Below are 23,302 nucleotides of genomic sequence, written 5' to 3' on the forward strand. Positions count from 1 at the left end.
GCCACGGCCACGACGAGAAATTAAAGGGGCGGGAGAAAGTGAAAAAAGCTCCTTGAAAACGGGAAATATAGTATGAAAGAGCGTCTTTTTCACAAAAAGTGGCCCAGACTGCAATTTATAAGACGGGCTACTACAATGTTGCCTCAATAACAACAGAGTTTTCAAGGGAATGAACCCAACTTCACAAAATATATTAAGCATTGGCAACAGAGCTGGACGGCAAATAGATGATTCTATAAAAAATCAAAAAACCTTAAAAGCACTTGAATACACGGAAGCCACGATTAACACAAGACAATGGAATAAACAAAGTAAATTAAATTAAGCTTGTTTTAAGTTTAAACATCTGACGTCTTTTAAAACGTTAGTTCTTCGACGGAGAAAATATATTTACTTAGGAAATCTCACAAGACTGTGTTAAAACTTGTCGTTAATAGAGCGGTTTTCACTTACGTGTAAATGTAAATTCACATTTGCTTTGGTTTTCAGTACATGACAACGCTTAGCGATTTGCCAAAAAATTAAATACTGAAATAAAAACCTCGCGCCACTGACATCCAATCAGAAGAACCAATCATGACTTACTCGCTCACATTTTCCCGCGCTTCCTCTCAGCTACATGTATTTGCTTCGACTTTTGATTGGTCCACTAGGCTGTCTGTGTCTTTTGTGATTGGCTAGAGTGATTGCTTTGGTTTACGACACTCTATCGAAAACGCTATCAAGAAGTAACTACTTACCATTAGTAAAGGCTTCATTTATCATGGTTATTCCATCATTAGATGATTCTTTGATGAGAGCGGTTTTATTTAACAGTGTTTCCAGGACGAGCTCCATCTCAGTGAGCCTTGCCTCCAGTCCAGATAATAGTATACTTGTATTTGTCGCTTTAATTTGTGCCTCCATCAATGGCGGTGTCACGGCCGGAGCTGACGTGATAAATACCAGAAAAATGAAGTTAAAGCCTTTTCTTTTGATTTATCGGGCTGGCTCTATTTATACTGCCGCCGACAAAGTTTCATGTTAGCCTGAAAAGGCTCATTAAAGAGCTTAGCTCTTCTTCTTCAGTATGTCGAAATGAGCGAACCACACCAAGTATACACCATGTGGCGGGCTAAGCTCCAAACTTAACATCTAGTTTACACGAAATATTTGACAATTTAAAGATCAATCTTTTGCATCCATGAATTACTTTTTCGTCAAAGTATCACGCATCTTGAGACCTTTTTGTGCTAAATTTCTGCAGGTCTCGAATCTCACTTTCTTGCTCTTACTCATAAGACCAATTCCCTGCTATTATTTCAAAAGCTTACCTAAACCAAGCATCCTAACCGAGCCTATGAAACAGTCCTTATGAGACTCACCTTGTCCTGTAACGTTCTGGAACTTAACGGCTGCATCCTGGATGACGGGAAACTGTTCATAGATTTGATTCCATATATTTACAGAATTTATGAACGTTAAGTTTGCCTCGTGAATCGTCCTTTCCAAATCTAAGAAGGGGAATAAGATCCTGTTCAGTATGTTTCTGTTCAGATTCTATTCTGAATGTTCAGTTAATTCCCGCGCGTGACAGAAATCAATAAGTATGATGTTTATACCTAATCGTACCTTTTTGGTAAGTTTCGGCGGCATATCAGGTGAGTTTAGTTGAGCCATGGTTCGTATTTTAGCGAGACGTAGTCGAGCCAAAATACCCATGATGGCGAGTTCAAACGAGCTTGATATGCCACCGAAACGTCCCAAAAAGGTACGATTAGATATTTACCGTGCCCAACTTTGGCCAAGTGACCGTGATATCGTGGCCATATCAGGTCAGTCACTTGATATCGCAAGATATCAGGACAATAGACACGACTTCTGATTGGAAAATTGCGAATATGGGTACGGTATGTGTGCAATGAGCTTCTGGTTTTCTTTTCCAAAACGTTTCTTTTGAAGTGCCTTTTTATGGAGAACCGTGTTGTAATACTCACTCTGTGCAGTAATGTTTCTTTCTAGTGTGCCATTGTAAAGGTCGTAGAATTCTTGCCACGTGATTTCTGCACTGATTTGTAAGTCATCTAAAGAAAATACGCTGAGCTGTGGAGGATGAGGTGGTAAATTAGTTCTGGAGACAGAACACTTTTTAAGAGCTCAACAACAGCATTTTACACGAAAATGATGTCAACATGGACCGGGATAAACAAGGAAACACAAAATCGTAACATTTTCATTAACACTTTTAGCGATGTATCTATGAGCACCAACTGAATGGCTTCATCACAAAGAATTACATGAAGGCACTAGCTGAAACATTCAGAAAGAGGCCTTGACTCACAACTTAATTCTAAAAGTTGACCTATAGAAAATTGTGAGGAAACAGTAAAGCGAATTTTAACATCAGTCTTAAACTACATTGACACTCACTTGTTGGTAGATCATGTTAATCGTGTTGTTTGCCTGTTCCACAAGATCCAGAGATCTGTTCACAAGCTCACTTATCTCAGAATATCTCTCGATGGCTGACAGAGGCGGTGTACCGTGGGAACGACTGCTATTAAACGTTCTTCGAATAAACAACAAGAGAAACACATCAGTAGATGAATCAAAGATTATACCAAAAGAATCGAAAAACTTGTCAATGTACTAACAGTTCTTGTGAAACTGAACGTTAGCCTCAGCTGGTTTTGTTGGGACACATCCAGTTTGAATATGTGGTTGATAAACAAAAACTAGACATTCTTTGCCTGGCGAAATCGAATGATTGTATTGAGCAGGCTGAATCGACATCCAGTTGTTTTTAATCTTCTCCTCCAAAAAAAAGAATCAAATACTTGTGTTTTACTCACTGTTCCATTTGGTGAGCGAGTGACTCCAAATAAGAGGCTTGATTCTGAGCCTGTTGTAATTTAACGTCAGCCATTGCAAGCTTTTGCTTGATTTTGTCGACTTCTGTTTCTAGTAGGTTCGATACATCTGTAAGTCCAAGTCCACTGGAAGGAACAAAATTGCCGCTGGCTATATCGGAGGGGTCCTAACACATAACAAAATAATAATTGTTTATGTCATATCTCTCACTATTACTGAAAAATTCCATTCGCAGATATTAAAACTATGCTCAAGGTCCTAGGTCAAATGCAGGTGGAATGAATTTCTTACTACGCTATAGAAATCCTGCGTTTTTCATCATACAAATATGGATCTCATGCGAACAATAGTGTAACATTATGTCATATTTATAGATTGAGATTTAGATTCATTTGTACGGACGTGAAAACCGAGAAGTTGAAAGTCTTACAGGCAGTAGCAAAGGCATTGTACTGGCTTCTGTCGTCTTCTATAATGTTAACTATTGCTTCGTCGAAGCCATAAAAATTACTATTGTTTTGTAAAGCAAGAAAATGTAAATAGCTGATCAAGTCGTGTTCAGCTAAGTTTTTTTAAGCACGATGTATCGATTTTCTCAGTGGTGTTTATCTACCGCAAGTTATTTACCTGTGGTATAAGTGAATACCATTCAGTGATAATGTTATCGAAGAAGTTTCCCACTTTAGATAAATCAATAAATGCCACGCCCATGAAATCATCTTCGTCATCAGGGTCGTCATCATACACGGCCAGCCTCACTTGAGTGAAATTTAACTGCTCCATGGCAATTTTGAAGCGAAATACATCGCCAAACGGGAAATCTGGGTTGAGGTCACCTAGAAGTGATAACAGGAGTAAACTAAGATAAGAAATTTTCGCTGATGCGTTAAGCTTTGTCGAGAAAGACTTCACTTTAGATCCCTTGTTTCTGACGAGTCAGGAACTTCTCCAATAGAGGCTACCTGACTAGAACAATGGGTCCGAAAGTGCGTTGATTTAAAGGACAAATATCGCCCCAACCCGAATTTTGAGGCGATTACTAGATTTAGTAGGCAGCCACCACGAAGGATATGGAGGTGATCTTCTCAGTGTGGCCGCGTTAAAATTGTACAAGAGTTGACGTAGATTTTAAATCATTCTATTATCAATATGCTTGGACTTCACTTGAAATCTTTCAAGATGTTATTGTTACATGAACATGTAAACTATTACCATCAGAAAATTTACAATGTAAAATGACGTGAAGCTGTTCGATTCGTTGGGAAACCCGTTCGTCCGGGAAAACACAAATTTCAAAGCGGTTTATTCTTGAAACGAAGACAGGGAACAACTTTCAAATATTTTCACACCTTCACATTTTTTAAATGTCAAAGAGTCTAAAAGATTAAGTGTTTAGATTTTTGAGTTTTGATGACGTCAGATGAACATCACTTATTCAGCTAATTTGTCCAGACATGCAAGAGGCTATGATCTTAGAAACTTGAAATGACGAAATTCTTCTTTTGCCAAAGCGCAAAGAAATTTGCATTCACATATTGAGCCACAACAGAGTAAAACACGTGGTAGGTAAAACAGGTGGAGGTGAGATTAATTGTTGAGCAAGCGATAACTAGCGACAGGCACTCTCCAACAAGCCCAGCCCTAGGGCATTCCAGCAACGAAAGCAAAGAAAATTGCCAATAAAGTCGACAGTTAGTTGTGATAATACATTGTTCGTGGCTAGTCTAACGCAGCTCGTTTCGTCCCGGCCAAGGGACTCATCAGAGACCTTTCTGCTTGGCAAACTCGTTGGGCATCGCGCCCAAAGTCCCGTTCGCTAACAAAATGATGACAGCAATCTCGCCTTGTATCGCATAAGGATTCCCGACCGCACAAATTCACGAGTGAAAATTGACAATAAAATTGACAATAAAGTTGACAGAAAGAAAGAAAGAAAGAAAGAAAGAAAGAAAGAAAGAAAGCAAAGAACTTAAAAAAAAACTTAAAGAAGCGTCACAGAATTAACCCAGCCTTTCCACCGTCTCATAATAGAGTTTGATTGTTGCACTCATAATTGTAGATGAGCATTACCGTTGACTGTGGAGGACTTTTGAGTTCCCTCGTTATTCCAGTCAGGGATAGTTGATACCAAAACGTACGGGTCTGAGGTTTTACTGGAAAGATCCTTCGGTGGTAGATTACGGCCCCTTTCTATGCGTATAACAAATTGTGTTTGTTCTTGTTCGTATTGCAGCATGGATACCTCCAGTTCCCCATTGACAGGCGATAATGTGCTGCGGTATTGCTGTTGTAGAGAGAATATTTTAAAACAATCAATTAGATTTTCTTCTCCATTCGGTCTTGGAGACTTAGTGTTAGCTTCAGTTATATTTGGATGAAAACAATTGTACGAAGTTCACTGTTTCAGCAACTAGTTTTCCGATTTCGTCAAACTGTTAGGAGGTATTCTCTTTAAATTCCAGGTGAATTGTCGTAAGCATTCAAGCAACTGTTTCCGTGCTTTGCTCTGATGTTAAGCGGAATTGAGGTTAACTTGTGATCAAGAATTTGATTGCAACTTTGGCTCTGCCAAAGCTTCTTTGTACCATTGGGTTTTATGCTACGTTTATTTAGATTTGTTGAAAATTTGGGAATCTCTGAACACAGGTACACTGATTGGAGCCACAAGAACAATTACTCTTGGGGTTGAAACTGAATCCCAAATCAATTTAGATACAACACAGGTAATTAGGAGTTACGGGAGAATATTTTCTGAAAAAAGTTGTACATTACGTGAAGGTAAAAGGGGTATCATTACCTCAAATATGGAGGTCCCTGTCAACAAAACATTTCTTGTATCATTTAATGTCGCATTTGTGTTTGATAACGAAGCACTGGTATTATTCAAAGCTATCAATTCTTGTTCAAGTAGATTCTGCAAAGAAAAGTAAGCAGAGGATGAAATGACAGTGACGTCAACGGCAACGGTTAAGACAGGTACTACTTATTCATTCATTTGTTTATTTTTGGTAAAGGTATATAAATTTTAGGGAGTTTAAATTTTTATTTAAGATATTTTTATATACTGCAGTTTATCAAGTTTCGATATTTGCCATGATGAACTTTTACTGTTTTCACTTACTGTGCCTTTCAATAACATGCGGAATCTAAAATTCAAAGCTTAACGAGCGCTCGGTAATCAAATCGTTGAGCACATAGTTCAGACAAAACAGTGCTCGGCAGTAGTTGGAAGCTGGGAGGAGCTGCCGGAGGCGCCGAACATTTGATTGACGGTAGCGAAAAGCGCATTTGTCGGTTGAGCTTTGAATTTTAGAGTCCGCATGTTATTGAATGGCGCAGTAAAAAGAAAAAAAAGACTTAAGTTAACTAAAAACTCTAAACCGTTCCTACCTTTGTGTCCATCAAGATCGCTTGTATTTCCCTGGAATAGTTATAAACTTGCTCAACTGAATCCATGAAGAGTGCATGTGACTGATTCCAGCTCTCCTGAATCTGATTAAAATTGGCTGCTTTTTGCTGTATGAAGACATCAAGTTCTCTCGCACGAAATAGCTGAGAAACGACCTGTGAAATAACAAATGAATATCCAATAAGCAGACTCATTTGACACAAAATAAAATCAACAAGTTATCATTTATTTATTGTTTATTTATTTATTCATTTATTTATTTATACACTCATTACCAGTTTCTGCAAGAATCGAATTTAACAATAACAACAATACAGTTTTGTGGGGATTTCAAGGAAGCTTGTTGTTAGAATAGCTTCCCTTTTAATAGCTCATCATGCTAATTACGTGAATCTCTACACAGCTCAATATCGCTATTTTGGAAAACTTCACCAAAGAAAGAACTTTTTATACTTTTTACAATGGCATTTTGGATAAGCCGGTCAAGGTTAGCTTAGCTAAGCTTTCCAGTTTCGATTCTATAAGTGGCACCAGAACATATTTACAGTTAAGTTATATACCCGCGTTAAAGTTTCCTCGACATGAGCAGACATGTTTTCAGCCATTCTTGTATGTTCAGTAATGTTCCAGGAATATTGAGTAAAGTTTCTTTCCATTGTATTGCGCCAGGCCTCGGTTGAGTGCGTCAAGGCCTGCGATGCAGTAGTACTGTATTCCTCAAGTGCCTGGCGTACATCTCCGATGATAACATCCACAGCTGATGAAGAATACATTGTTTATTTTGCATTGAATTAAAAGTGTGATGAGTCCAGTGAATGCAGCTCCTCAGCAGACTTTGCTATGAGCTTCTTAAGGACACAGTTCCTAAATCACTAAGTAACGCAAGGTCTGTTATCTTTTCCATTGTGATAATCTAAATTATTGCTAGAATTAGCTAGAACTTGATTACGATTTCGCATTTGTGCCCTTGTTGAGCTTTTAACTGAAGCAAACATAAACAGTCCACACCAGTCTTTAGAACAACGAGTTTCTTATGAAGAAGTTGTTCGATGAAAACGGTCAATGAAAAGAGTGAAATTCAATGCGGTAATCAACATACTTATTGCTCCATAAGAAGATGAAAGAGGCTTTTAAATTGTTCGAAGGACTTACCAGTAACATATTGCCTGGCAGATAATGTCGCCTCCTTTTCGTATGTGATATCCTGTAGAATCTTCGTGGTGTTAGTGGCAGCTTCGTTTGCAAAATTGCTGAGATCCCTTGCCTAAAAATAGAAAAATACAAACAGAAAAGAAATCAGCACACAAAACCATTGAAAGGGTATTTACGGTGAAGGACAGGGCCAACTCGAATCAGGGGTAGCGATTTTGGTCTCTCCCCGCGGAACAATTTCTGGTACTCGAAAATTCTTGTCTATAAGGACGTGTTTGTAGGGTGTCTAGAACCACCAAATTACTTGTCTGCATCTACTAGAATGTAGAAGATGGCTTAAATGTTTTGTTTGCCCAGCTAAATCTTATTTTTCATTTGTTAATTGTTATAAATTGGAAGACTTACACGTCTCATTTCTTACCCTGACTGAGAGTTCTTTTAGGCTGTTGTTGGTTTCAGGCACATGTGAGGTTATGAGGCCTTGGTAGAGTTGATTTCCTGCAGAAATCCTTGAATAGAACTGTTCTCTTTCAGCCTGAAATAGCAGAACAACAGTGCCACTAAAAACAGACATTTGAAATGAGGGAAGGTTGGTAACTGACGTAGAAATTTACAAACCTTGGCTTGCCTTAACGAACTCGACACTGCTACCATTGGTTCATTGAAGTCTGTCAACTCTTTCAGCGAGTGAACCTTTACATCTGTCACATTTACATTATATGAATTGTTGACAATCATCCCCCTCAGATTCTGTACACACATGGAACATGCTGTGTAGAAAAGAATAAACGATAGGTAAATCTAGTTTTATCAAGTTCTTTTCCAACACTTTCCAGTAGAAGTGTATCCAAACATCTGAACAAACGTGTTCCTTAACATGACATTTCAAAATCGACCAATTAATGATGGGTTCTGCACGTCAAGGGTTTCCTTGATTGCGGTCAGCTCTTGTGAAATCAGCGTAGCTGGAGTATTGTGGAGGGAAAAAGGGGTGCGGGGAGACGAGACTAGCCCTAGCCGTGCCTTTTTCCCCATTTACTCCCATTACACAGGCTACCTCTGAGACTCTTGTACCGTTCTAACCCCGTATTTATGCTTAGTTTGTCAGGCGGACAATTGATTTCATTACGAAAGATACTGCTTATCCTAAGCGTCAGCAGAAATTTTTATTCTTACAAGAGTGACGTGAACCACTACCAATTTTTGTGGATCGAATGTTGCGCTGCTTTAAACCTTATGTAGTGATTATCTTATCTTGTCTTCACTACCACTGTTTATTGTATACCTCTCAAATTGGCAAGTGTTACTTTGTTTTGTTTTGCATGCAGCTAGGAATAAAGATTTTGCAAAGAACGCAGTTATGAACACAACTTAAGCAGCTGCGAAAGTAAAGCTTGAAAGATTTTATTGGCAAGCTGTTCTATATGTATGACTAAAAATCACCTTCACATCCCGCATCCGATAGGTCGGTAAAGAATTTCATACATTGGTCACATGACCTTCCAGTGACTCCTGGCTTGCACTGACACTGTCCAATTGTATCATTTGTACATACACTGTCGGGAATTGTGCCTGTTGCGTTGCACTCACAGTCTAAAAGGTGAAATAAAATAGAGAAAGTTGGTTTATTGGAGTAATAGCTGTCATGCCATTATCAAGTAAGGCAGTCTGAACATGTATGAATGAATGACTGAATGAACATTTAGTTTATATAATATGAAATAAATATTTATGGTACGTATTCTCACTGAATGTACGGCTACCTGTTTAACCAGGTCTGTAGTAAATTTCAAAGTATGAACTATTGGTCCCTGATTTTAAGGAGCATTCGTTTATTTCCTTCTGTAGTCCATTTTCAGTTGGGGAAAAACCATGATGGCTTTACAAAAGGCGAATGACAATAGAGGTTCCAAACACGCGGTGACTTACTGTTTCTTTTAGCTTTAAAGTCAATAAATTTGAACTTAATCATTTGATGATAATTGATGCTAGTTTTACCAAACTGCCTATGATATACGGCAGTTCGAGGTGAGATTATAAGATAGAAAATTCCTTTATTGATGCAAGTATGTGGACTCTTTTTAAAACGAACTCGAAAAACGCGTGGAGTGAATCAAAAGTCACATTTGTGAGCGATCATTCTTAAATCGAAAGTTGAAAACATAAATTTAATGCTATTCTTCACTTCTCGTTCACAGAACCACTCCTCAGTTTGTTCACTCTTCACCTCTGCAGGGCTCGACCGGAAGTCCGTAGAATCCGGAAGTACACTGTGCGCATTTTAATCCCGTTGCATCAGGCTTGCATGGGCATTGTCCGCTGACAGAACATTGCAGATTTGCCGAGCCAAACGTGTTGCATCCACAGTCCTCGCATCCCGCGGGACCAAAGTTAAAAGTGTTGGCCTATCGAGATATTAAAAAATATTCAATTGTAGTGTTAGAAACAAACCAGTGTTGCTACACAATTGTATCAACAAGAAACACGAGAGAAAATGATTACCTCGCACAAAGTGCAGTTCCTTCCAGTGACTTTTGTTTTACAGTTACATTGGCCGCTAACTCTGTCACATGCCTGATCCAACGAGCCAATTTCACTGCACGCACAAGCTGGGGGGACATTGGTAACACCAAGTAAAGGATAGTTGAGAATTAAATTATAGGTACTTTGACACAAAAATCAGGTGCATGGTTAAAGCTTAAGTCAGCGAGTGAAACTGGCATTTTCCTCGTGCCATTTCTCTTAAAGGAAAGAAAACGGCATTAAAAGCAGTCAATACAATTCGAAATACACCTGTTTGAACAGTCAAATATCTCACTTGAGAAATCTTATAGAGGGGGTTCAAAACGTTAATGTTGTCTGTTCGAATCACATTTGAACGTCTTATGATGATCCTGCAGAATTAATGAACTTGATTATTACTGTTTCCATCGGCATACATGGAGCGACTAGGGGAATTGTTACTCTTCATTAATTGCCCCGACAAATAGTTAAGAACTGTTAAGCGGACAGAAGTGCAATGGCAGTACCGAACAACACAACGTTAAAACATTGACAGGGTTGAACCTGAAGTGTAGCACATAGGTTACGTGTACAAACTAACTTGAGATGACAGGTTCTTTGTTTTCCCTTCTGGCGCCAAAAAACGAACCCCTGATATCTCGTTACCTACAAACTCACTTTCCCTTGTCGAAATATCCCTTAACGTGTCTAAATCGCCCACAGGGTTTTTGCAGTTTTTGAATGTTTGTTACGCACAAATATTTGTATGCTCCTTTCGAAGTGACGTCATTAGACAATAATCTTCAAAGCGCTCGTCAACTTGGACGGGCGTGGCTCTACCCGGAATGTTATTGCTCGATTTTAGGGAGAAAGAGGGTCGGAAGTACCTTTACCTTGACACTGTTGATGAACTGCATCTCCGAATGTTCCATTATCACAATGCTGACAGTAGAAGCCAGTCGTGTTAAACTGACATTCAAGACACTCCTCAGTTCTAAGACACTTGTCCGTGTTGTTATTACATTGACACGGCAGACATGTTCGTCCCACGGTGTTGTCAGGACATTCACACTCACCAGTTGTCACGTCACATACTTGGTTTGGTCCATTACAACCACAAGCTGAAAACAAGAAGAACTGAAGTAATTATCATCGAAATGGCAATTTATTCGCTAAAATTCACCCTAAAATTCTTAACTTGGTGGTTGGAAATCTGTCAAATTTTCCTCATTGTTACCAGTGATATGTTTATTTTCCTTTGATTTGAAGGTAACATGTTCACCGCAGAAATGACAATAAAAGAAATGATGAAAGAAGAAGCCAGAAGTTAGCCGCAAGTGCCTTATCCTATTTAAAAGCCGGTGTGAATAATGCCTGTTTTACAAACACCGCTACAATTAAACATCAATTCTGACGCCACACAACTTCATTTAGAGACATCCTGCCCATGCAGTTAATTTATTATCCAGTCTATTCGATTGGCACAAGAAGAAATTCTCTGCCTCCAGTAACTGAAGACACTCACCACGTCAAGATTTCTCCTAACATCGTCATATCTCGTTCTGACTTCGTCAATTCATCAACGTCAACTTACCGCATTTTAATCAACCAACTTCTGTAATTGAGCAAACGTTGACCTGCAGTCAATTTACTTAAGATACTCACGTGTACATCCGCTGACCGTGAGATTGTAGAAGCCTGGTTTGCATCTACCGCAGTCACGTCCTTCAACACCAGGCTTACATGAACACTGGCCCCCATACTCCTCACATATCGCACTGTTAGATCCCTGGGCATCACACGCACAAGCTAGGATGTGAAAAATGGCACTTTACAATGACTGGTATTATAAGTTAAACAAAAGTGTTCTCTAGATAAAAAAAAGATAGATGTCTTTTCTTTATGAAGCTTAAGATTCCTCGCGGCCAGCCGAGGAGCTGTAGTGAGTTAGTGAAGCTGACGTTGTAGTGTTAGCCTTTCGTCAGGGCAAAGTGAGGACTGCGGGTTGTATGCTTGCAGTTAAACACATTTAACCCATCCTCCCCCAGGGCTTTGCTCTGACGAAAGGTTAACGCACTCAGGCAATACCGAGAACTCAATGAACACAGTCTTTATTCCTCAGTCGACCACGAGGGTTTTGTTACAACAACAACTGCTGCGAGATCCAGGTAGCCCGAATGTAGTTTCCCTAAGAGAGGGCCTAAGTACAAGTGACGGGCCAACACTCAGCTTCACTAACTCTCTGCAGCGGCTAATTTACCTTTATCAACTTCAAGATGATAAATAGCAGCGTGCTTCACTTGCCCGCCTTAGTAGATCAACAGTTTTCTTAAAAACAACTAAATATTCGGCAGAAATTTATCAAACACGATAGAGGTCAAAATGTAATCACCGGTTCCGGTTCTATAATTTGGTAACTTGTCGAGCTTGTTACACTCTCTCATGCAAGTATTTTTTCAGAAAGCCTGGTAAAACGAAATTAACCTTTGTCACACACTTAAATCCAGTAAATTAACTGAGGATACTAGACACTTAAGAACGATGGCTATGCAGATGATAATGGTAGAAATTGCCTTCGTGAGTCGATGAAAAATCAGATCGTTATTTATGTTTTGTTTTGTTGTTTTTTTTCTCAGAAAGCGTTAAGGTTTACTTACGCAATGCTCCGTCTAGAAAGTCCATAGTAATACTGAATAACCAGGACAAGCATCTGGAATCAGAACTGAAAGAAAGAAATAAACATGATCGATGAACGTTTTTAGCAGGGTTGACTAAGCAGTAACTTTTATGGAAAAGGTAACTTCTGATTACAAAATTTGACAGACATATGAGTTGGTTCATAAGTCTTTGTGCTGAATCCCTGTCTAAGCTGACATTGTTTTTCTTTTGGGCGGGGGGGGGGGGGGTATGGGTGGGTGGCTCAGTTACCATGGCGATGTTACTTGAATCCTAAACTCATCAGCCAGTGAGAAAAAAAGTAATGACAAAAGTAAATCAAGTTTATACTCTAGGAAATATCGTTTCTTTTTTTTTTTTAACTCGAGTTCCAGTAGAGTGTCTCGTCGGAGACAAGTCTTGGAACTCAGTGATTAGTTAGCTGAGAACCACGAGACTATGATGTATTGTTAAGAACTGCTTAAATGAAATGAAGATATCGAATAAAACGCAAAAAGTTAAGGAGACCCCCAGTGAGTGACAAAATTTGCTGAGATGTAGAAAATCCGTTTAAATGGTGTGTAACAAAGTGTTTACTATAATTACTATAATAAAAAATAAGATTGTCTTACCTCATATCATTTGCAACGACGCTGCAGTGGAACACGAATTGCGTGCTCAGTTCGGGGTCCAGTACTGCCGCTTCTATAAATTTCCTTGGTATTGCGATCACACCGTCCTTGAAAATAAAACAATGAAAACGACCATTTCACTATGGAAAGTACAATTGAAAATAATGTTTTGTAAGGCTGTACTTTTTAACAACTAAACACCCAGAGTATGGCCCTGGAGCGGGGTGTGAAGGAGTGTGACAACAGTCAGCCGGTCGGTCGGTCGGTCAGTCAGTCAATCAGGATAGCAGGCAGTAGGTACTTGTGGGACCCTGCACTCGCTAAGAGAAAACAAAAAAACATTCGGGATAGTGGGGCTTCAAATTAAAGGGATTGGCATATTTTCCCTGAAATATTAATCAGTACAATAAAACAGTGGCTAATTTTTTGTCTTGGCACGTGAAGGTGATTACATTTGAATAACCAAAAACTCTGGATTATTAATGCAACATTGAAGCGTTCATATACAGTTGGAACAAACACAGTTCACGTAGTCTCCAGTGCAGCACTCGGGTACTAAGTATTACTTCAATTCATTTAATTATTGTTTTTGTCTGAAATCAACGTCGGTACATTTTTTAGTCATCACAGTTCGTGATAGGGGGGGAGGGGGGGGGGGTGAAATTTGGTTTAGTTCATTCTCTACCGAGTTCAAGCGAGAGCGGATATTTAGATATTGAATGACTACGACCAAATCCAAGCGAAATGACTTTTTGTTAGAGACAAGAGATAGCAGGGTCCAACTGTATGTCTGACCTTAAAGTTTTTTCACGAAGAGCGTTTACATGGCACTCCCTATAAGACTTACTGTGGTAGTGTTATCAAGTCTAATTTTAGGAGAATTGTAAAAATCACCTAGAAACGCCTGTTTACCAGTTTTAGTTGATCACTTTGCTGTAGAGTTGTAATGTTGAGCATCCACAATCCTTTCTTCAGTCGCAAGTATTGACCGTTTACGGTAGCCGGGCTGTTACCTTCATGTAGCGTAGCTGAAAAGTTGAATAACTCTCCGGCCTCGGAAGTGTTTTTGAATTGTACCGTGACTTGCGTATGAACAGCCTCAAGGTCTTCATAGATGTATTTAACCAGTAGACGATAGTCTCCAGTCTCAGGGATGTCCAATGAAACATAAAGCTTGTCCTGTTGGAAAATATATGGCAGAGAAAATTTTACTTAGTTCTAGTTACTTATTAATCTATGTACAACTCAATTTTAAAATTGAGTTGCACATTGAATTTGTTAATTAATTAATTTTTTTTAATAGTTCTATCTTTATTCCTAAAAGCCGTTTTGGGACGAATAAAGCATGTATGTATGTGAGTGTGTACATCATCAACTACAACAAAATGCATTTTTATCATAGCAGTTTACTGGGACAAGAAAATTATCTTAAAAGGGAAATTTTCTGATATACAGAGCCTATGCGAAACATTGGGTCAGGAGAATTTATAGGAAGTAACTGATTGTTATTCTCGACCGAACATAGTCTTTTGTGCCATTTTTGATTGTTTATTTTACTTTAACTTATCGACTTTCATTTTTTCTTTGTCATGAATATAAATTAAATTATTGGTTGGTCGGTTGAGGGGTTTCCAGTTCTTGAGTTCAGTTTTGACCAATGAAAAATACGCAGGAGTAGTGGCAGGTACTCGACGGTGACCTGTCGTCACATCAGCTTGTCGTCATACATACTCGTCAACCTCTGTGTTAAAAGCTGCGTACTCTTTCGAGAAAAAAAAATCTTTCAAACTAAAATCTGCCCTAAGTACAGTGAAACAACTCCATGGCTTCATTGAAAGAAATGACTTTATGATATGATCTAAGCTTATTCAGTTTGTTGTACTAACCGTGGATGGTTTGTAGGGACTTCTCATTGCTTGTATGAAGTGAGTATTCGGATAATAGTACCCTATTGCAGTACTTCAGGAGAAACAACAAATAATTAAAATAATAAGTTTATACATAGTTAGTATCGACAACTCGCTTTGATAGCTTAATTCATTTATTTTTTTATACTTTTAATTCTACTCAACATTTGATCGCTTACCAAACAAACTCCGCGAAACCTAATAGTTTTATATCGAGATGGAATGGAACATAAAACCGATAAGCATTTTTGTATTCTTCTTTTGATTGGTTTGGGATACTTATCAAAAATGAAAATAAAGAGCCCCATTCGAAACTGTTGCAGAACTGTTTTAAATGTTTAACACTCTGATATACATAGGATAATCTTACCTGTTGCAAGACTTTCCAGTAACGTTCGGTCTACAATGACAGAAACCTGTCATCTTATCACAGTTTTGGCCACTCGATGAACCTCCGACATCACAATCACACGCTACAAGTAAAAACGTACTGTTACATCATTTAGGTGTATAGGTAGACACCACACATTGTCAATTTGTTTAACCAAGGGACCGGTCAAAAAAGCATTGGTGCGGGGAGGTGGACCGGAGGGGAGAGGGGCTGGGTCATCCGTTTTTGAGCTCTTGGTAATGGGTGGACCGTTCGATTTTTAGCTACCCATGGGGGGTGGGTCATCCTATTTTATAACGGGAATGGGCACACATTCAAAAAATAATTGTCTTTTATACTCAAAGTCTTGATACTACAGGAACAGTTGGTCACACATTTGAATTTTGTACGTATCGAGCCAAAATTATTATTGTTTATAATATAGATAGGACCCTGCACGCGTTCTGATTTGTCAAAAACCCATGTTTTATCGGAGTATAAAACATAGAAAAAGCGTGTTTTCTATGTTTCCCTCGTGTTCTCAAATGCCCGTCGTGTGTTATCACAGTGTAATACACGGCTTAGGCTTCTTTATTTGTTAAATAAAAACAAAAAATTTTCAGTCCTCTTTTGTGTCTTGGCATCAAACATAACTTATAATATGTGAATCTGTACGAAAGCTAAAATTGAGAAGTCTAACGGAATGAACAAGGAGTCCCAGATCTAGAGCAGAAATATTTCAACTGATTACGCTCTTTCGACATGTTGGTCTCCAAGAACACCAAATGGTCAACTTGTGTTCATGGGTCTTGGACTCACACCCTTGAACCTGGGTCTCCTAGTTTGCTGGTTGTGTGAGTGCCAGGACTCACTACAACCTTTTTCTAGATGGATAGCTGTTTCACGCGAGACCGAGTGTGCAAGGTTTATGGTCAAGTTTTTTTTGTAGAGTTTACGGATATGACTTGAAAGTTGAAAGAGTTAAGTTAACAGTATTGTTTTTTAGAAGCTTTTGGACCTCATGTTGATATACAACGTGATTTTGTTGGATTATGCAACCAAAAATGTCAGTTTTACAGGGGGTGGGTCATGTGATTTTCAACCTTCATTTAGGGGTGGGTCACTCAGTTTTGTGCCAAATGGAAGGAGTGGGTGATGTGTTTTCTAACCACCGCATTTTCAAATACTACGGCCCACCCCCCTTATACTTTTTGACTAGTCCCTAATTAATGTATTATTAAGAACTTATTAATAAATTTTTAATAAATTGCGCTAATTTTTGAAATGTTTGAAACTGAATAAGAATAATGAAGTGTGCGCTCGAGCCTACTGGCGGATATTAACGGCGCTTATCTCCGGTTTCCGCCGCATTAAGTTTTAAGTAATCTTTCTATTCCTCCGTGGCTGGGATGCTAGTCCATCGCAGGGTTACCCGCAAAGTCAAATTCGCCGGTACCCATTAATACACCTGGGTGGAGAAAGGGACTGTAAGAGTGAAGTGTCTTCCGCAAGAACACAACACAAGGACTCCAGCCAGGACTCGAACCAGGCCCGCTCTTCCCAAATCCAGCACACTGATCGTTAGGTCACCGCGCCTCAAGAATAGGAAAGCAAAATGTTCAACAATAGAAATCGTGAAATCCTTGTCAGGTCATCGCGTTTTAATTTTGAATATTCGAGAAGTTTTCGAACAGTGGAGAGGAGAAGGTTAAAGTAAGAGATGTTAAGTTTGATTTGTTATGGATCAATAACAGAGGGATAGTAGGAGCTAGAAGGCACAAAAACCTCTAAGCCATGAGACAAGGGCAATGAGATAGTCATCACCTGAGTGCAGATTACAAAGAAAATATGTTTCAGTCTTCTTGGGCTTATCAACAAAGCGTATCAAACAACAGAAGGTGAGATTTTCCAGCAATATTAAAGGTTAACTAAATTTTGGAATAACTTTACAAAACAGAATGTTCAAGGTTATTACAAAAAATTAGACGTGGTTAAAAAGTCAAAAACGTTGTTATTGCTGCCATAAATTCCACTATTGAAATAGTTTAAAAGATACCAAAAGGACAATAAACAATTATTGGATGAGGTTTTTGTGATATCCAGAATAATCAAGGTCGAGGTAGGGGTTATCAGCCGAAGCCGAAGGCAGAGGCTGATAACCCTTACCGAGACCTTGATTATTCTGAATATCGCAAAAACCTCATCCAATAATTGTTTTATTATACATTGAACGGAAAAAAATGGAAGTCATGTTTATGCTTCTTCACAGACGGCAAGCAACACAAAACGCGCGAACTTGACATGATTACCCTTAGAAATCATGCACCGCGGTCATACATGACATGATTACCAGTGACCTTGAGTGCCCTTGACATGATTATTGTATAACCTGCAGTTATGACGTCACAGGTGCTGATTTCGAAAATTCACTGTACGCTTTCGGCCAATCAGAAAAGAGATAGTGAGTTCAATGTATAATAACAGTAATTATCAGTGTATAATTATCAATTATCAATGTATAATAACAGTAATTATTGTCAGTGTACTGTTATTCCGTTACTTGTGCTCCTTTTTTCTTAGATACTCACGAAAAGCCCTACTTACGTTTACAACCGTTGATATCAGAATCCTGTAAGTCGTAGTAACCATCTTTACACTGACTGCAGTCTCGAAAATCCACATTCGTCTTACAGTTACATTGGCCATGATAATCCTAAGGTGGAAAAACACACCAAGCTCTTTGTCATACCAGAAGCTCAGCTTATTAACCCTTCGGGCTGATAAGCGTCTGGTCAAACCGTCATAGCTACATGACAATCCTCGAGAGTCGTTCACACGAACGCAATAGCAAGATAAAATTTTAAAGATGTACTACTAAGTACTGAATGCCACTGAACCTTGAATCCTCATACAAAACGTGTTTTGCTATTTAAGAGTTACATCTTTGAAGCTCATATCTTTTCGCGGAATTTTATACCGCGTAAGGGTGAAAAGGCTTTGCGAGATAGATAGTGGAACAAAACGCCTTGAAGCCTATTGCCAGAACACATTGAACGGTTAATCAAGCCAATGTGCCATAAGGAAGAAGTGAATATTTGTCTTTGGAAATACTTACCCCTTGGCATACATCAGACCGTCTTATTGAACCATTCAGATGACAATTGCAGGCTAAAAGAAAAAAGTAGTGTCTTGCATATGTTATTTTACATTACCAGGTCAGACTATGAAAGGAAAGAATTTGATAACAGTGTAATGCATGCATGTTTGGTTAATCTTCTCCTGACTTTATAAATTAAATCACTCATCCATGCAAAAGGCCGTGTATGGGTTCAAAAGTTTGGAATAATCGCTGTAATTCCTTCTTCCTAAGAAATTAAAAAAAAAAAAACGCACGAAAAGTGCTGTTACTTCAGAACTAAACAAATTTACAGTGAAAATCACCGATGCAAGTTAAAACGTTTTTGAAGAATTTTTGACCACCTGGTCAATTGAGACGTACGTTTTAAAGCCATCAGAAAGTTGTCAAAAAACATCAAAGAAATAAACTTACTAAATTTCAGTAAATTAGTAAATCTTAGTAAATTTTTTAGAAAACGTCGTCGTTACGCCACAAATAGTGTCACGCGCATACACGTGTCTGCATATTGCATCAAGACACATTAAACTATAGTGCCATACACGCTGATTACTGAGTTGTTTTCATTGTCTCACCTAAACACCCGGTAGGGCTCCCCTTAGTAAGCCTGTAATAACCGGCCTGGCACGTGTCACATTGTCGGCCTTGTACAAACGCCTTACAGTAACAGTCCCCTGGTTGCTAGGAGATAAATAATAACGATACTTAATGTATTTTAGTGTCGAAATATCGAGTTAGAAGTCTCTGGGATCTCACTAGAACTAACACTATCTCGTAATACAAGTAAAAAGAATAGAAGTGAAAAAAAAAAAAAAAAAAAAAAAAAAAAAAAAAAAATCACCCCTGAGTTAGAAACTACATACTCGATGTAATAATGCGTATTTAGTTTTACAAATCTTTGTGAGAGGTCAGGGGTCTGACACAGGACAGAATTCCACCTGTTCTGACAAGATTCAGGAAATTAAGAAATCATTTAAGCACCCAGAAAGTGAAAGATCGAGAAAAAAGAGCAATGTCAGTGATTTTTTAGAAGGGGAAGAAGTTTGATTGGGGCAAATATACCGTTGCCATTGGAAAACCACCACTGTCAAAAAGTATTAGGTAGTTCAGTCTCTAAGAACAATCTTCCCAGACATTCAGCATGATCGAAAATAGTGTTTTGTTTTCTAGTGAAATGCAATGTTCCTGTAATAAGGGTTCCTTAACTCCGTTTAAGCCTTTTAGAAGGCGATACCTAGAATAGTCATTAAGCACTTAATGACTGGCCCCAAGGGAAACAGTGAGTTTTGTTTCGCCGAGACCCTCAATGTAAAGGTCTCGGGGAAACAAAACTCACTGTTTCCCTTGGGGCCAGTCATTAAGTGTTTTGTTATACCTCCCAACTCAAAAATAGAAAAAAAAACCTGCGAAAAATCGTTTGCTTGACGCCGGCTGACACACAAATTGGCCGCGGTTTCAAAGAGCACGACCTGATCACGTGCGAGTCGAAAGTTCAAGTTGTTGCTTCCCTAGGGAGTTAGTGAGTTTTGTTCGCCCTAGGGAGTTAGTGAGTTTTGACCAACGACACGTGACACGTTCTCCTCCAATCGGAAAACGCATTTGAGTTGGGAGGTATAACAAAAATCGTTATATAATAATCCTGTATAGTTTGCTACGCTTAGTAACCTTACCTTCCCGGGATGAATAGACAATTCATTTTCATCTCTTACGCAGTCACCAAACGATATGTTCGAGACGTGTGCTGTTCCATTTGTGTTACAGTTGCAGGCTAACGGATGAAAAGGGTAAAGTAGTATAGCAGTTCGGTCTTGATAAGTGGGAAACAAATTACTGAGCAGTTAGAGTGGCAATAGAATGGGATTAAGTTCCCCCCTGTCACTATCCTGCCATCTTTGCGTTTTTGTATATGTGGCAAAGTATTATTAAACTATAAAAGTTACCACGTAACGTACTTGCGCGTTTTTTTCTTCGGAGTTAAAAATAAAGATTGAAAAAGTACACGAGTTTTTAAGGACAAATAGAGGAAATATGCTTCTAGAGATGGAGTTAGCGAGTTGACAGTACAAATGTAGAATAATGTCAAAAAAAAGTTGAATGATACAAACCGAATCATGATTTGTAAGGTTGTGTACATATGCACCAGTTAGGCATGTCAACCCTGATTCAGAGGCATTTGAAATTTCAGACCTTCCAGCTCTCACGATTTCGGGACTCATCTCACGGTCTCACGATTTAACGTCGAAATTTTACGGTTTTTCACGAATTACAACCTCAATTTTCATGAATTACAAACTCAATCAAATCCGGTCCAAAATCAACCCGATTTAAAGTAATAGTTGCGAATACAAATAAACTCGATTAAAAAGGATTCAATATTGTAATGTTTACGTTTCTTCTCACTGGGGAATCTGGACCGAGCTATTTTTAAACCTCGTTCTAATGTCCAATCACAGCGCGAAGTCCCCTGGGAAAGGCTTTGTTTCATGTGTTCAAGATGGCGGAACGACTCTCCTGTCGGTGTTTCAAGTCTTACTTAAGGTGTTAATTAATGCTAAAAAGGCACTAATTATGGCATTTTGAACACTGCTAGGTATTGTTAGCGTTGAGCTTCCTTTGTTTGAAAGCAATTTTGTAATTCTCACTATTTGGAACCCAAATCTCACTACTTTTTGGGGTAAATTTTTGAGACCTCAAGATTTGGGAGTTTTAGATGTTAGAAGGTCTGTGAAATCGCGGGAGGACTGATGTTGATTGACATCCGTGTGGAGGCCATAATGTGATAGTAGTCGACGTTGTCAGAAGTTGGTGCAAACAAAAGACAAAATGCATGTCCGACATCTTTGGCTACTTTCAAAAGCTGTGCAAAGAGCATTTCATTACTCTCCTACCTTTGCAAGCGTCAGGATCTGATTGATTCTTGCCCACCGGTCTGTAGAAATAATCTTTACATTTCTCACAGTTTATTCCCTGCGTATTGTGCTGAAAAACCAAGAAAATCAAGTCAACACTTTAATTAAGAATACCTTTATTACACGTGAGTTTCTTAGTTTCACAGGCCTCTGTGCATCAATTATGAGTGAAGAAAATGTCAGTGACTCGTTAGTCAGTAACCATGTCAAAAAGACCCGGTGACAGGTGTGAGGGTGGGCCATGACGTATTTGTCTTTATGGAATCAAAATGCTGGCAGTGCTCCTAAATGAAGAGGAGTGAAATTCCGAATATACTCTTTACTCTTACCTTAATCTCATTTTCCTTTGAAGTTGCATTTTAGCTTATTTTCCTTTTTTTTATGTGTGTGTACAGTTTTTATCCTGAATTAAACTGTTATATATGGCTACCCCGAAGCCGGTAGGTAAAGGAAATTGGAAACGATGATAATTTGCAAAGAAAAAAAAAAATGGCAAATTAATAGTTCTGATTTATTTGAGATGACCTCGCAGAATCTCTGGCGGGTGGACATAGCTGAACTTGAAATACTTATGAGAACTGTTACCTAGTTCAAGGTTTGGTTGTGTATGATAAACTCTGCGTCTTTCCCAGAGACTCACAACCGGAAACTGTTTCGCGTGAAAAGTTTTTCACTCACAATGTGACCGTACAGCTCCCAGTTCAAGGCTTGATAGCTCAAAGCTCAGTTCAGTGGCAGGAGAAAGCTCCGCGCATCGCAAAGGCCATGGTATGGAATCCCGTTCAAGCGTGGATTGTTTTCAGGTTATCGCACCTGCATGAAATGCTTATGGAAGTGCCATAATCTCCATTGACTTTGAATTTTCACCCCGCAAGTTTTAATATATTATTCTTCATATACTCAGTTGCAAATGAAGAGCTAAATGAAAGGTTTTGTGGGACAGCGACATAACCTCAATATTGTGAAAAACCACTAGGTTGTGTAGGGTCGTGTAGCTGTCAAGATTTCGTTCGCGACGTCAGAAATTACAGTGTTTGTATGGAAATCCGATGGCAAACAATTCCCTTAAAAAATTCAATTCTGAACAATTTATGAATAGCAAAGTTAAGATACTTGACATAGGATTGCATCGACCAAACTTGAGGGATGTAGCTGTGGAAAAATAAAAACGCGACTGAATGCCCTCTAGCAGAGCTACACCCCTCAAATTTAGTCAAAGAAATCCTTTTTTTAGTATCTCACTTTTGCTAAGTCGAGCTAGTTGTAGGCGTAGTTCAAACGACTCAGCAACACAATTCAGATAAAGTTCTCCAATTTGTATTGAACACAACAGGATGCAAGTTCACAACGCCGTTCACAAGACTGACTGCAATATAACCTAGCCTCCGAAGTGTATGGGCTTAACGCATAATTTATGCAAGCTCACAAGACCTATCGTTACGACTTTGCTATTCATAAATTATTCAGAATTCGACTCCAGAAAATTACTTCGAATTATTTCCCATCGGATTCGTATAGAAACACTGTAGTGCCTACTAGTCAAGGAACTTCAAGATCGCTTCCAAAACCGTGAAGTAATTAGTTACTTAGAAACCATTGTACAATTAGTTACTTGGTTTCTCGTCGTCTTGGAGGCGGCGATTGGTGAATATCATAATCATACAGAATAAATATCAATTAAATTGCTCATACAATGCTAAAACGTCTTGGCTCGCATCTCATTTTCGGTTGTTCTGACTGACTTATACTCTTTTTGAATAAATAGCGGCAAGGTGGAAAC

The 23,302-nt window shown here is 38.7% G+C and overlaps 2 protein-coding genes across 2 annotated transcripts in view; one reads left to right on the forward strand and one right to left on the reverse strand.

The window, feature by feature from the left end:
- LOC145502982 (uncharacterized) overlaps nt 1-23,302 on the reverse strand; it is a 56,943-nt gene that overhangs the window by 15,543 nt on the left and 18,098 nt on the right. Inside the window, exons 7-34 of the mRNA XM_081482403.1 lie at nt 21,502-21,592; nt 20,284-20,381; nt 19,189-19,294; nt 18,593-18,645; nt 18,082-18,190; nt 15,478-15,580; nt 15,087-15,159; nt 14,113-14,379; nt 13,201-13,307; nt 12,571-12,635; nt 11,579-11,722; nt 10,807-11,034; nt 9,914-10,020; nt 9,639-9,816; nt 8,855-9,004; nt 8,030-8,181; nt 7,833-7,946; nt 7,412-7,523; nt 6,820-7,016; nt 6,241-6,414; nt 5,648-5,764; nt 4,921-5,134; nt 3,478-3,686; nt 2,832-3,016; nt 2,410-2,548; nt 1,977-2,082; nt 1,365-1,493; nt 741-929 (exon numbers count right to left, since the gene is read on the reverse strand). Of these exons, the coding sequence (XP_081338529.1) occupies nt 741-929; nt 1,365-1,493; nt 1,977-2,082; nt 2,410-2,548; nt 2,832-3,016; nt 3,478-3,686; nt 4,921-5,134; nt 5,648-5,764; nt 6,241-6,414; nt 6,820-7,016; nt 7,412-7,523; nt 7,833-7,946; nt 8,030-8,181; nt 8,855-9,004; nt 9,639-9,816; nt 9,914-10,020; nt 10,807-11,034; nt 11,579-11,722; nt 12,571-12,635; nt 13,201-13,307; nt 14,113-14,379; nt 15,087-15,159; nt 15,478-15,580; nt 18,082-18,190; nt 18,593-18,645; nt 19,189-19,294; nt 20,284-20,381; nt 21,502-21,592 (3,916 nt within the window). The remainder of the gene's footprint in view (nt 1-740; nt 930-1,364; nt 1,494-1,976; nt 2,083-2,409; nt 2,549-2,831; nt 3,017-3,477; nt 3,687-4,920; nt 5,135-5,647; nt 5,765-6,240; nt 6,415-6,819; nt 7,017-7,411; nt 7,524-7,832; nt 7,947-8,029; nt 8,182-8,854; nt 9,005-9,638; nt 9,817-9,913; nt 10,021-10,806; nt 11,035-11,578; nt 11,723-12,570; nt 12,636-13,200; nt 13,308-14,112; nt 14,380-15,086; nt 15,160-15,477; nt 15,581-18,081; nt 18,191-18,592; nt 18,646-19,188; nt 19,295-20,283; nt 20,382-21,501; nt 21,593-23,302) is intronic.
- Nucleotides 23,113-23,302, forward strand: part of LOC145484152 (uncharacterized) — a 1,449-nt gene continuing 1,259 nt past the window's right edge. The window contains exon 1 of the mRNA XM_081462781.1: nt 23,113-23,302. This exon is cut by the window's right edge and continues 1,259 nt beyond it. The gene's annotated coding sequence lies outside the window, so the exon portion shown is untranslated.

The sequence above is a fragment of the Orbicella franksi genome, chromosome 1, assembly GCF_964199315.1.
Source record: "Orbicella franksi chromosome 1, jaOrbFran1.1, whole genome shotgun sequence".
In the NCBI taxonomy this organism is placed as follows: Eukaryota; Metazoa; Cnidaria; class Anthozoa; order Scleractinia; family Merulinidae; genus Orbicella; species Orbicella franksi.